Source organism: Aythya marila (genome assembly GCF_965140915.1).
Source record: "Aythya marila genome assembly, chromosome: 1".
In the NCBI taxonomy this organism is placed as follows: Eukaryota; Metazoa; Chordata; class Aves; order Anseriformes; family Anatidae; genus Aythya; species Aythya marila.
Genome location: NC_139042.1, coordinates 99,863,294 through 99,879,054, shown reverse-complemented (window position 1 = coordinate 99,879,054; position 15,761 = coordinate 99,863,294). Strand labels below are relative to the sequence as shown.

At 33.1% G+C, this 15,761-nt stretch overlaps 1 protein-coding gene across 3 annotated transcripts in view; it reads right to left on the bottom strand.

Moving 5' to 3' along the window:
- The window catches only part of NCAM2 (neural cell adhesion molecule 2), a 283,943-nt gene that overhangs the window by 44,730 nt on the left and 223,452 nt on the right, over positions 1 to 15,761 (bottom strand). For all 3 annotated transcript variants that reach the window (XM_082784603.1, XM_082784601.1, XM_082784602.1), the window contains exons 13-14: positions 2,552 to 2,671; positions 589 to 710 (exon numbers count right to left, since the gene is read on the bottom strand). In XM_082784603.1, coding sequence (XP_082640729.1) covers positions 589 to 710; positions 2,552 to 2,671 — 242 coding nt within the window. The remainder of the gene's footprint in view (positions 1 to 588; positions 711 to 2,551; positions 2,672 to 15,761) is intronic.

Genomic DNA, 15,761 nt, shown 5'->3' with positions numbered 1-15,761 from the left:
CTTTTGATATTTTAAAGTGAACTTTGGAATCTAGAAAGATTAATTAATCTCCTTTAAGATTAATGAATCTCCTTTAAAATGAATATGGAACACTGAAAACAGCATCCTACCTCTAGGATGCTATCTGTAAATGCATAGTTATTACAGATGATTAACTTGCTTTTCAAACAGCCTTTAATTATGTAACTTTAATGTCTGCTAATTGACATCACTTTTGAGAGCTGAACATGGAAGTTCCTCATTTACCATGTAACAAAACAGAAAACACGGAAGTTTTCTTATTAGAAAGAACCTTCAGTTACACCTTTAGGAGGAGCAGGGTGTTTTTCGTTCATTCTTTCATTCTTTTATTCTTTTTTTTTTCTTTCTTTTTTATATTATGTCTATATAATATAACCTAGTCTCTATAATATAACCTAGTCCAAAAAGAAAACACACTACACTATACCCGAGATTATTTTTCTTCTTTTCTTTTTGTAGTATGCAAACTGTTTTGTTATGTTTCAAATAATATCAGCAACCATCTCTACATTAAAAGCAGGTATTACTAAGCAAAACTTGCCTAGTTTGATTCACTGAAATACTTACACTTCTGTATTTCACAATATATTCCAAAATGGGGGCACCTCCATCATCTTGTTTAGTTATGCTAAGTTTAAAACTCTTGCCACTTCCTGGTTGTCCGTGAATTGATGGGGGACTTGGCTCCCCTAAATAATGGAAAAAAAAAAGTGGATAAAAATAATTTAGCAGTGACAACCTCAAATTACTAGTGGGAGCTTGTCTATAATCAAAATCTTTAAAATCAGCATGACTCTTCCACGTTCTGTAGAGTTTCTTGAACGTGTGTTAAATGTTTTGCTTAAAGTGTGTTCTAAACTAGGTTAATAATCTCACACAAGGAAACAAAATGATATCAAGTATGAAAGAGGGATCAGATTCTTTGAGACTTTCTGACTTTTTACACTTTCAAATGTAATTTACTTCAGAAATGATTTAGCCATCAGTTCAGCAAGGCTGGTAAGCTGCTACTCACACTGAAATTTATGAGTAACACAGAAAAGCATTCTTAGCATTAAGCATGAGCTTTAGTCCTATATTCCAGATCTGAACTGTAATAAGTATTAGATAAGTTGACTTTTCAGTAACTGTGTCAAGACAAAATTAGATGTTTTTAAAGTAGTCTATTTAAAGAATGAATGTAAAGAATAACATTTTGAAAAGAAGAAAAAATTTCTCTGTAATGGAAGGAGAAAAATAATTTTAAACATACAATTGATGGGTTAATTGCCAGCTTTAATCACTTTGCTAATGACATTTCACAGACCAATTATAATTTCTACATATGATGCCTATTGTAAAATTTCAAATGAGGTCCTAAATTAACACCTTGTAGTTGCATTCTATTCAAAATATTTGTAGGTTTTCACCCAGAGATATCTTGTTACCTTAGAAGCATTTATAATATTTGTTATATTTGTGTTTATCTCTTGTCAAGAGAAAAAAAAAATATATATTTAAATCTCATCACAGATTTTTCTAGCTTTCTGCCAGGTAATATATGTAATCAGTTCTATCAATTTCTGTTGCTTTTCTACCAAGTATATGAATAATAGCAAATATGCTATATGAATAATAGCAAATTATTCTGTCATATAGTATATTTAGAATATACATATTCTTTAAACAAAAATAAATTTGAAAACTGACAAGTTACAGGTTTTGGACAGAAGAAACTTGCCAATATGAATATTGACACAGAACAACATAGAAATATTTTGTGTTATTTCTAGTTGCATGACTATTATTGTTCATTCCATTAGGGGCAGTATTCTTAGCTATACTTAGTAACATCTTACTCTGAAACCAGTTGCTGATGTATTTTCGTGTATCTACCTGAGCAGTGCTATCTGTAGGTCCTTTATTTTTAATTCTTCATCTGTGTTTCATTTATTAATTATTCTTTTCTGTTTAAAATTAATTTGGGGAAATAATTTTCATTAAAATCTTTAATCGTTAAATCTGAATTTCTTGTCTCTAAAGGTTATAAATATTGAATTGGCTTTGTATCATTTGCCACTTTCATATCATAGTTAAAACAATGCATTCTTATTATTTTTCTATAGCTTAAGGTTTTTGTTTTAGACTTGATAGTTGCAAAACTTGTAGTAGCATGATCTGCTGGGAGAATGTCTCCAGAAAGGGCTAATTAATTTCTCCCAGATGTGTGTAATACTCTGTGTGTAAATGAGAAAAAGTCCTTCATCTAGTATATCTCATGTTCTGTGCTCTTGAATATAACATGAAGATTTGTCTATGTCTCAAAAATACAAATAATTTAAGTCCATCCAATTTTAACTTAATTCATATTATTTGTTGGAGAGGATAAGAGAAACAAAATTTCATAAACATAGAGAAGACTGATGTTATATGCTGCTTCACAGTGTAAAAATGTAAACCATATTATCCACAGTGAATCATACTTGAAATTATTAGCAACATACTCAAGTAAGAATTTACATTTTTATTTAATAGCACAAGTATTACTCACGGACAGGTAAGGTCTGAAATATCTCAATTTTGCTATATTCTCCTTGCCCTTTTCCATTTACAGCAGCTACCTTGATTTCATATGTTGTATTTGGTTCCAAATTGCTGAGAACAACCATTGCTAAAGGAAAGGGAAAAAATACAGAAACAAAATTTGATGAAGCAATGCATTTTTAAAAAGCCATACATTTTTTTTTTTTTTTTTGCTTTACCTGCTTTACTCGGAGTCCAATTTTCAAATAGTTTAATTTCAATTCCAGTGGTTTCAAACTTAGCTGTTTTTCTGAGTGCTAATAGTACCATTTTTTTTTTTTTCATCTGCATGCAAACGTTGTGAATGAGAAATTCAGGCTTCTGGAGGAATTTGATGTCAGTGTTATAGAAGTCATAGGCAATAATTAAGGAGCTTGATGAGGGATTGCTATTTTGTGTTCAGACTGTGAGCACAGGAGACACAAATCTGGCTCCAACTTGGCAATGGGCATCTGCTGCATGTTCAAGCCATATGCAAACAGTTCATGACTTGCCAGTTCTCCCTTACTGGAGAGCAGTAATAACCATCCTTTGTCACATAATCACAGAACCATTTAGGTAGGAAAAGACCTTTAAGATTGTCAAGTCCAACCATTCAAGTTTCCTAACATGTTCTTCAGTAAGTACCATGCTTTCAAAAATCAAGACTCAAGCCTTGGCAGCAATATTTCACAGAACCTGAACATGTCACTAGAACACTGCTTGTGAATGCCATCAGAAGCAGAAAAAGAGGCAGAGAATGTTCCCCAAAATAATATTGTACAGCTCTAAGAAAAGTGTTGCTGACAACGCATAGCAACAAATCCAGAAACAAAATGCAGAAAAAAGATATTGAGTTCCAAGATCCTCTATGGGAATGCAGTACTGCACATTACCATAGTAATGTAAATTACTAATACCAACACTGAATATGCACATGGAAACTTAGATCCATAAAGAGGTCTTGGACCATTACCCCGTCTTTGCGAAAAAGGTTCCTTTTGCTGTCTCCACAGAAATTGACCGCTTGCTGTTTGCCAGCTCTCAACTCCCCAGACGTCAGATTCATATCAGGGAATGGACATAAACTGGATGGACATTAGTTGAAGCACAACAATATTCGTCTTACCCAGAAAAGCGGATGCTGTGTTATCTTACAAGAGGAAACAGAACTTCAGCCAGTAGTCTCTTTCTCAGTTTTTTAAGGAAACTACTTACTTTTTTTCAATATAAAGTAGTATTTCAACAGCTGCTTTACGTTTACTTTTCTATATTTGATGAAAGGAGATTTGTCAGCACTCTTACATTCTTTTGACTCCAGATTTACTAGAATTTCTATTTATTTTGTTTCTGCAGCAGACACAGGTCCTATTACATGTGGAGCTAAAGGGATTTAATGAAATTTGGAAAAACAGTAACTTCCACATTTCACACTTTATTATGAGCACTTTGCATGAATTTGCCACTGAAAAAATAATAACCATTTTATTGTAAACAAAACAGTAGAATTGTTTGCTTTCCAGCACGCAATCATTTTAAAGAGATTTAAAAATATCAAACCATAAAGTATAACCATTTTGTGAAAAAACAAAATACCACCATGAGAATAAGAATCAAATTTGGAGAAGAGAAGGATTATGACATATAACTTTCAGCTACGGTAAGATGGAATTTAAAACCTCAACCAAGCAGTAGCTGTGTTTGGCTTGCTTTTCAGCCATGATTATTTTCCAAGGCTGGATAATTTCATTGAAAAGAAACCTTAGGGCATACTAAAAATTAGTGTTACTGTAAATGCTTTTAAAATTTAAATAACATCAAAGTATGGATATGAGTCTACGCTTAATAAAACACGAACGTGTTAACTACATAAAACCTAAGGATCCAATTCTATAAACACTTGAGTGACTCCTGGGGCCCATCTAAATGAATAAAATTACTTATATATGCAGTATTTAAAGAATTAGCGTCTACTTTATAATCCCCTGAACAGCACTATGTGTCTGGATACAATGATTCTTACAAATACATTTATGAAATTAACCCAACTAAATCTGATGGCATAATATGCCCTCAAAAACTAGAACCACTTGGTATCAGCGATGACATGATGTGGACATATTTTATAAACAGGAGAAAAGTTATAAGCATGTTCTCCAGGAAAGCAAAGCAAAGAACCATAACTGATCAGAATACTTTAAATACTCCAGTTGAAAACCTAGAATAATTGAGAAAGATTAAGGAACTATCCCATTTTATGTCACAAAAATGCAGGGTTTAAAAGTAATCTAAGAGCAGTGAAAGTTTTCACTGCTTATTAAGTGTTTTACATTTTTGAAATATGTTTAGAATGAAAGCAAATACTTAATAAAATAATTTGCCTTTTTTTTTTTTTTTTTTTAAGAGATGTACCTGTCCTTGTATTATTTGTTACAAAATCAACGTACTCATCTGTCCATATGCAAATTAAACTCTTAGAGGAGCCCATAGTCCTGGCCACAATGTATGTTTCAGTTTTCAATGATCATTGAAGTAATTGCCAGTAAAATTTCAAATCATATTCTGAAAGAAATATGGGAATTTCATTTTCAGTATATGAATGTGAAAAAAATAGTCCACTGCATACCATATGTGTGAATTATGCCATTGGCACGTTCACTGGCATACATCACATCCCAAAGAACTGACGTTCTTTAATCACATTGAGTCTTTTTGTACTTCCTCTATCTATCTGATTCTGTTTTTATATTGTCTTCCTAATCACAGCATCTTCATGCTTTCTCTGAAGCATTCCATTTTAATTTTTCTGGGATTATTCACAGTTACATTGAAGAGTAGACTTGGAAGAACTACTCCTATTAGAAGGAAAAACAGAAGATTTTCTTCTGAACTCTGTAGGCATTGCAGAGCTCAAGTACCATGCTGCTCAACAGCATTTGTACTTTCAATTTTTAAGAAGATAGATAGGGAGGCTGAAAATCACTTGGTACTCTTGCAGGAGACCATGACACAGCAAGTTACCAGTATTATGGTTTTATTTTCTTATACTGTATAGAGAGTTTAAAACAGAAAAAAAAAAAATATATATATATATATATATTTGGAGAAGTTATGCAAGAAATAGTGTTTCAGTTCTGTAGCAAATTATTTTTAAAAAGCCAGAACAACCACAGAGAATTAAAACTCACCAAACAGAAAAATTAATTCTGACTTGGTCTGTGACAAGAAACATAAAGCTTATGTAGTATTAAAAATAAAGCCCTTGCTTTTTACTATATAGAGTTTTCTAACTTGCAAGCAGATCTAAACCATTAAAGGATGAATGCACTACAGAAAAAAAAGAAAGAAAAAGCCACAAAAAATTGAATATTAGATATTAGATAGAATGGATAGACCAAAATTCAGAAATCCATACTTAATAGTCTAACTATTTCAAATGCTGAGTATAAGCTTTTCAGATAGGTAAGTTTTATTGCAGAATATTAACTGCTACCAAGATGAAACATACAAAAATGATATCTGATGATTTGCTGTGAAATAAATTGTACCATAAATCTGACTCAGTAAAAACAAAACAAAAATCAACAACTTCTTTTCTAGTCTAGTGGTAGGTTGTTTACATTACCTTATTATAAAACAATTAGATGGGAAATGCCTGGTATATTAAATTGTGTTTTCACCAAAGGAAATCTGGCTCAGAAATCTTTAAGAACTGCAATATATTACATAAGCCACCACCAAAGTAAGGAAGTTTGAGGAACTAATAGTGTAGTTACACTACATTAATCCCAAAGTAGATCTTACATGAGGTTAATTAACAGAAATATTATATCAATACCATTGGAGAGCTACCTGTTGCATAGAAAAATGCTCTTCTTCTAGTTTTGATTTCAATTATTTGAGGATGACAGCTCTAACTTAAGTAGGACATAAATTTATTTTGAAACACAGTAGCTGAGACACATCATGCTGAAATATCATCTTCAGTAATAAATATTTCAGATAATGGCAGCAGTGCAAAATTTCTGTCAAAGAAGCATTACAGATTCTTTGAAGGATTTTTCTTATTTCTTTCCCTCTAGTCTGAATCTCCATTACTTATGCAGACTGAATTCAGTGCAGGTTAATAAGTGCAGTGTTTCGATTCAGCTAAATTTTGTTGCATCTTTTACTTATTTTTGATAGTCATTTTTGACTATCTCAAGGAAAACCTGAGTCCCCTGGAAATACCTGAATCTCTTTCAGAGGAAAAAATGAATAGCATTTTTCATGGACCTTAAACAGTTTTCTCTTTGTGGAGATAACTCAATTTCTTTTAAGAAAAGAAGAAAAAAGGACATGGGGGAGAGCAGTGAGGAACCCAAGATAGTAGGACATGGGAGGAGAGCAGTGAGTAACCTATGGTAGCATAGTATTAAGGTTCTGTACAAATGCATCCTGTATCTGCAGATGTCACACATTGTGAGGAATTTCTCTCTGAACCTGTCTCCTTGGCATGAGTGACATATTTTTGTTTAATTTACATGTTTTCACAATAGAAGGAAGGGCATAAAAGATATTTTTCTACCCGAGGCTTACAGAGTTAGATCACAGACTTGTTGGCAAAATGAAGTTAGAACTTGCCACAGGCAGAGAAATACAGGAAAAACAACATAAAAACAGTTTTTGCAACACAATAAGCAACATTTTTATTCATATGCAGAAATAGTCACGCTGCCTCAGTTCCATCTGTCTGCCTTGCCTTAGTAACAATTAATTTCATAAATACTGATTCAACATCTGGCTATAAATGTCAGAATTCAACTAACACACAAAAAAAGAACTATAATAATGAAAACATTTCAAGTGGTACATTATATGGGAAAAAAATGTATATATTGGTAGTCATTCCCACTGATACCAAAATTATTGGCAAAAATTCCATCAATATCTATGGAGACAGGATCAAGGCTTAAGTCATACCCTGATATGTATACTCAGAAAAGCACACAACCATTTTAAAAATCAGAGAGAATGACTCTGTCATCATTATCTGTCTTTGCACTATAACATATAATTATTTCATTCCTTTGCAATAAAGGTTGTAGTGGCTTAATTAATTGTGAATATAAGTTAATTACCTGTGAATAAAGATATATAATATTGTAGGTCAGATATTATTCATGTTACAGAATTAATTATTTCATTATAAAATACTTCGCAGAGGTTGGTATTAAAAGTGCACTTGGTAAAAATATTTTGTGAATACACAAAATAAAACACAATTACCTCAAAACACAATTACCCTGCTAAACTCCTCCAAATATTGCATTGTATTGGCTAGGATTCTGAGATGCTGGGTTTACAAATTAAACCAGGAAGATCATAGACCTATAGCCATCCAGAAGATTAACTTTGATACCTATTTTTATTGAAATAAAACTAATAAAATGAAATAATCTGGTGGGAGAATTATAGTTATAAAATGTGCGGTGCTATACATTAATGAAAACAAAATAAGCACTACAAACTCCTCAGAAAAGAGCACGTTAGTAGACTGACAACAGAGTTTATAATATATTGAACAAACACGAATTCAGAAGAAGGATTTTATCATTTTACATCACTTACAATGTAGCAATGAATAGGTTGTCTTTAGAAGACTTTCTAACTCCAAGTTAATTTTCTAGTTGATATTTTTAAAAAGCAAATTTCATTTTGTATTTAATCGAAATCACAGCATAGCACAGAGTTCAGAAAAAAAAAAATAATCCTCAGAGAAACACTTCTGGAACAAAACCTACTGAGATGGATCATTATACCAGTAAATTGTTCACATAACCTGATTCAAAATAGAAACATACTTGCACGAACTGTTTATCAACTGATGCATTTTCTCAAATGCTTTAAGCAAAAAAAAAAAAAAAAAAAAAAAAAAGGCAAGTAGGCATGTAAAATTTTTAGGCCACAGGCTTACAAAATATATTACTATATTATCAGGATATCTTCTTTTAAATTATTGTGTTGGATCTATTTGAATATAGAATGTTCTAGAACAAATTCTGCCACTTGTACTTGGCAGCCTCTTGTCCTATCAACAAGCCTGTGCAACTAGGACTTACTTTTGGTGGATTTTGGTTCTTAACTCCAGTAACATAGAATTTAGATGTTAAACACAAGTTCTAGCTTAAAAAGAAACAAAATCATGATAATTTTAAGTTTATCCTGTTGCTTTCTATAGCTGTACACTTTCATTTGTCCTTTCTTCATCTCCAAGAATTGGGCATGTTACCTACACTGAAATCCTCAAATTATGTTTGGCTAAATCTCCTGCTACAAAGAAAAAAACACAGTCCTTTCATTTAAAATTTGACACAAAACGTTTTTGTTATCCCACTGAAAACATGTTTGACACTTCAATGACTTTGGCTTTTAAAGAAAACATACCATAGAAAGTTGCCCAAACACAGAACCAATACCTTTGGTTAGATCACTCAAACAGGATATGGAAGATGAGGGTTTAGGATTTAGTTATCTAGTTATTTAGTTAAATCTGGCAGCTATAATCAATCTCAGTTCTTCCTGTTCTTTGGACTTTCTTTTCTTGAAGAACATTTGAAGATATTTCCATGCCCTTTTCCTGATATGTGTGCAAGATAGGGTAGGTCAGGAAACAATACTATTAAAATTTGTATTAGTTTTAATGCTAATGTTTTTAGTGCAATTTTTGCAAAAGCAAACATTCTTTACATAACTATTCTGAAAATTTCTAGAAGAAGTAGATGCTGAGGCTTATTTAGTCTGGTGATAAGAATGCCAAGGGGTGATTGAACAGTCACCTACAGTCCCTTCACAGTGGAATACAAACAGCTGTGTAAGACTTCTCAACAGTGGCGAAGAGAATAATAAGGGCAACAATTATAAGTTGTAGTTTTAGCATGTCCACGCCATACATCAGAAAAAACTTGATCAATGGGAGAGTAATTAAGCATTGAGGAGGTTACATCAAAACAAGAGGGTGAGGAATCTCCATCCTTGAATCTTTGTCTGAATATCCAAGGATGGAGATTGGACTGACTCAGACAAAGCCATGCCTGACCTGATTCAAAACTGGCACCAGTCTTGCTTCAGGCAGGAGTCCAAACCAGATTCTATACAATTAAGAAGAATGATACCTTGGTTCTTGGAATCCAGTTTTCTTCTCTGCTATAAAACTATTCTACACCTCTTAATTTTAAAGTCCACTGATCAGACAGCCACTTGCAAAGGCCTACAATTAGTACTTTTTACGAGACAATAAAACATAGAGTAAAATCAATGGGGATTTGGACCGCTACCAGATATTCCCAAAAAAAGAAGGTATTGTTCAAAATGCTTTCTAGCATATGACTGATGTTCTCAGTATACCAGCAAGAAGGTTCATTATCAAATATTTATGACTGTAATTGCTGCAATTTTAATAGGAGAAATTACACAAAATTCACAGACTTACTGCTAAATATAAAATCTGATTAAGTTAAACCTTTCCATAAATGAAATTTATTTTCTGTAGACATTAATTTTAAAATTCTCATATAACAAAAATTTCTAGGTCACTGATACATTATTGGTGATATGAACACATAGACAACAGAATTAAGTCCTCTAAAGTAAGTAGTACTTTATTGAGTGAATATACTATACTGCATTATGCAGTAGAGGAATGACTGTTAATCTCATTGCAGAAGGGCAATTAAGGCTCTTATTAAGATCATTTACATTGTTTCATTCATCCCATTTTTTTCTCTTTTTGAACACCCATCACAGCTAAAAGCACTATTTACTGGAAGATGACCAAGAAAATAAGAGGTTCTTTTAGGGAGAAAAGGGGATCCCGGGGATCCCAATCATTATGAGACTAAATAGTACCTTTTTGTTGGATTTTACCTAAACTTTTAAAAGATGGTGTATATATTCCCTGCCTTATATCAAGGTCTGGCATCAACCCTGAATTAGGGTGACAAGCAAAAGGGCTAAATTGTGATCTCAAATAGATGTTTTATAATGACATTCACCACTGCAAGAAAACAAAGACCTCAATACTGACATCAATATGACTTCAACATTTTTTTTTTCTTCTTATATGCAAAGATTATTTTCATTCATAACTTTTCTTCCCTATCCCCTTCCTACATGCTACACTTCATTTCACCAAAGGAGAATGAAGAGTAGGGAGAGAATTGACAAAAACCAGTTTTATTTAATGATATTATGAAATGTAACAGAGAGAGGGCTGTGCTATCTCTTTGTTGCTAACCATTTCGTGTGACAGAAAGAAAACTCCATTCATAGTTACTCCATCATTCAATGACCTTGACAATACTTACAGAATATTCTGTCCTCTAAGAAGACTGCTGTTTTGTATTACAAAATGTAGATGAAGTTTGTATATGCATAAATATTCCATAAATGTGCTTTACCTTTTTGTAAGCAGATTGGCAATGTAAAACGGATGCAAATGAATACAATACTGATTTGAAAGGCAAAATTTGCAGCTGCACCATGCATCTCACTTATCAGCTATTCCCATCTAATATTGCATTGCACAACGCTTTTCTTAACAAGATTTACACTTAGGAGCCAGATCAGCAAGACCTTTATATCGGATCAGCATGTTCACTGCAAATCTACTTGAGAGTGTACCAAAGCTTGAAAAGATCTAAACAGGGACTAGCCAAGAGTTGTCAGTAAAGCAGGAAAAAACATGAAATCAAGGAAATAAAGGAACATCAGGAAAAAAAATGGTGTTAATTAACTGATTAACTGTTAATAATAATTAACTGACTTTCCACTGAAATTTTTATTAGACGTATTTAATACACACTTCTTCTGATCAAGATATCTTGCATTTCTTTCTATAAATTTTCAAATCTGCATCTTTTTTAAAACCTTCAACATAAATCATGCTTCCTAATGAGCTTGTTGTGAAGTAAATTTTCTAGGTTTTCTTTACTTTTCATGACATTTTATTCACCTTTGAATGTGAAAAGTACATTTCATTCTCCTGATGATTCACGTCTGTATAAAAACCTGAAATACTTAAACCTAGATTTCCCTTTACGCTTCTCACATTCCAGTCTCTCTAATCCATCAATGTAATTTACTTTGAGATATTTATTTCTAATCCAACTTTTCCATCCACACAAGACTTTTAAACCCAAGATTAAGCTGGATGGAGGCCAAAAGTAGTATAGAGACAGAATTAGAGGGATGAATAACTAACATACATGCAGGCATACACACAAACTAATTTGAGTAAGTTTTTTTTTTTTTCTTACCATTTAAAAGTAATCTATATTGCTTATAAGTTGCACCTGTTCTTTAACATTTTTTTTTTCAATTTTATGACATATTGCAAATTGTATCGTGTCATATTATCCCAAGAATTAAGATTTATTAAAATTAAGGGCTTTTTTATTCACACAATTTATTATTGTTGCAAACTATATCATTTTAGCTTGTTAATATATATATGCAGTCCCACATTCTGATAATTTTCAGAGCTGTTTTAAGTTGAGAAAACTAATTTTGAATCAAGATAAACATAGCTTCTTTTGAAAAAAAGATCCCATGAATCCAGCAATAGTATCATATCTGATACAGGGAATGATGCTTTTTAATAGTTTATGCAATTTATTTTTACTGCAATAAATTATTGCCCATTGATTACAGACAATTTCTTAAATTAAACCACTCATTCAAGTCAATTTAACAGTATTATAATCAATGTAAAATTTTAAGATTCTCCATATTGCATATCATTTGCTGTGGTACAAGTTCAGTATAGAATTACAACACATTCTGGTGGTTTGCTTTTGTTTTTTTTTTGTTTTTTTTTCATCCAATTTTTCAGTGGTCTTAGAGCGCTTGCCTGTGGGTCAGCTAAATGGAGAACCAGATTGTAAAGATGAATTCACAAGCCAGAAATGTTTTTCTTATAACTTATGACATTATTTAGAATGTCCAAAAATCTCTGAGACGTCATGTACTTCTAAATTTCTGGAGTACACACGTGATATTCCAGAAATGTAGAAACACTCCTTAGGAATAGAAAGTGTCATTTTAGAATTGAATGTGATGAAAATTCTTGTCATAGAGAGCCAAACCTGACAGCAATGCCAAGGAATTGAATGTCTCAAATACTTACTAAAAATATATGTTCCCACTGTAAGAGGCTAATGAGCATTTTTTCCTTCTGCTTTTGCTGCTTGCACTAAATGCTAATGTCTTGAAGATTTTTAACTATTACAACAATTTTGGATGCTGACTAACCCTACCAAAATATTTGCAATTTATTTGTTTGATCTACAAACTAGGCTGCCATACTCTACGTAGTCATTGGGCCCATTAATAAAATTATTAATTTATTCTTATCTCTCAGATGTCCATTTGACATTCTTCCTAGTTTAATGGTGAAGCATTGTTACACTACCAGAAAGTCCTTAATAAGAAACTGGGTCCAATTTCATTCATTAGTACAATGAAGGGTATAGTATAAAACCTACGGTGTAAGATGTAGTACATGAGAATGGTAATTAAGCTATATATTAGATTTCCTCTCCATGGCAATAATAAGCAATTGTTATATTTTAACATAAGAATTTCTTATTTGCGTTTCTGAAATCTCAGCAGAAAATCATACAGTGTGAGTTTTTGAAAGTGTGAAGTCTTTTGAAAGAATGTCTGCTCATCTGAAGACTATCAAAAAGCCTTGCTTGAAGACAAAAACTGAAGTTCACTAGCATTACCCAAAAACCTGAGCTGTATGTACAACAAACAAACAAACAACAACAACAACAACAAAAAAAAACACCACATTTTCATCAGTCATATACTCAGTCATATACATATGGGCCTTCCTACCCTTCCCAGGCTCAGGCCACTGATGGGTCAGGCTCCATCTCCCCCCGCAGCCCTGCCCTGCCCAGCCATGGGCCAAACCATCCAGACCCACATATGGACCCACGGCCTGGCTTGGCCTAGCCAAGGCCCAGCCCTGGCATCAGGGAGCTCCCGGTGCCCGGTGCCAGGTGCTGGGGCTGACTCATGGGGTGCTGAGTGGCTCTGCAGCTGGTGGGGTGGTGGGACAGGGCCTGCCTGCAGACCCTGCATGGCCGCCATTGGAAGCCTCCAGAGCCCTGGCCTGTGGACCATACCCTGGGACTATAGGGCTGAAGCGTACTTGTAACAAGACAATTTTCATATTCAGCAGAGCATCTAGTAAGAACAGAAAAATCTGTCTACCATTTGCTCGCTGATCTCTTGGCAAACTATGCTAGTGTTGATTATGACTTTTAAATCCCTAAATAGCCTGAAGTTTGCGTATCAGAATGATTGCTTCACTTTTTGTGCTCTCCTTCAATAGCTGCAATCAGTGCAGCTTTTCAAGTGAAATCTTCATTATAAAAGACAAAGGAGAGAGAATAGGGAAGCAGATATTCTTGGATACAGCTCCAGGACTCTGGAATTTTCTCCTTAATTTGATCAGAAAACATTCCAAACTAGTACAACTTGAGATAAAAGCCAACTTCTGAGGGAGACTTTGAAGAAATGGGCAACAAGCATCTCAGATGAAACAAATTGCAAGCTATTTGAACAGATTAGTACAGAATTCATTTCATATTGCTTAATTTTCCTAATTAAACTTGCAAGAAGGCCTAACAGCTTCAGTTAGGATTTTTCATATAAATAAAAACAGTTATAATCCTACTTCTAGAAGGCTTTATACATGGCTATTAGGTCATAATTATGAGAAAATTAATTACTTGTTAGTGTTAGTAGCAGTTCCTTTCAAAAACTTTTTGAAACATCAATCATTTGCTAACACTTTATTTATAAACTAACTTCTGTAGCCATGATGTTTGTTTCATTTAAAAATATATCTTTTGTTCATTTTATCAGTTTATAGCTATTCTTTATTGACTGTATGAAGACAACTACAACATTCCACCTGGTCACAACACAGGGGGACCAGAAGACCCACTTCAGCCTTGACAGTCTCTGTATTGGAAGACTAACAGTCTTTCAGGCACTACTTTCTCCAGCATGTATGATCTTCTGCCTTTCCCCATTAAAGACAATCTTGGAATTTACACATTGCCTACACTGTGGCAAGAAAGGGCTGCAGTACTGTTTTATTGCTCCTGAGTTAAATCAATCTGAGCAAAAGCAATCCTGTGAAATTGCAGCATGGTTTATCACTGGTTGCTAGGAAAAAAATAATGAGTCATACATTATATATGCATCATTACTCGACTTGTGCAAGCAGTTAACTATACCTGTGTAAAAGTGCTTATATCTGAATCTTAACCATAAACCTGTCTCAAAAATTTGAACAGACAAAAACAGTGATTTTGTTTCCATTAAAGAATATTGACCAAGTATAGAAATTATGATGACTGAACTACAAACTGTAACACAGAGTACTAACTACATGTAGTCTAAACTCAAACCTCAAACCTCACTCAGCCAAGCAGGTATTGAGGTATCGCAGGAAAGTGGTCCTTAGCTACTTAAGTACAATGAGAAACTGCCTCTAAAGCATGTAACATTTTTTATCATTCAAAAGACTTACAAGTATCTTTAGTGTCTTAAGGAAGGATAAAGAAAAAAATTAAAAGCCTTCACTCTAATAAAAGCTTCATTAAAAACACTTTTGTGAACTGAAAATAGGGATTCAGAAGAGGATATCTCAGTGTTACCTAGCATAAAAATGTAAATATGCCCAAAAAGAATGAAGAGAGGTTTAAGTGGATGTTTTAGAAGACCTGCTGAAACCCTCTAAGGAAACAGGAAAAGGATGATTTTTTTCAGAAAGACTCCTGTTACAGTTAACAGTATAGTCATAAAAAATACATTAGTACTGTTTTTTGCTGTCTCCATCTTGGAGGACCTTTTCTGCTCTGGGCTGTTCAGTCCTTGCTTTGGCAACTAATCTTTTATCTATCTATCTATCTATCTATCTATCTATCTATCTATCTATTTATTTTCTGTTTTGGCCATATAGTATGTTACAAATAAAACAAAATTTTAACTTATTATGGAATATCTGCAAAAGCTTCTGATAAATGCCTTTTTGATCCCTTTTGATTTCGCTATCAAATTATGTAGTGTAGAATCAACAAATTTTACAAAAGATGCCTCCTGCTTAGCAAATAAATTCTGAAGTAGCTTTTCTATCA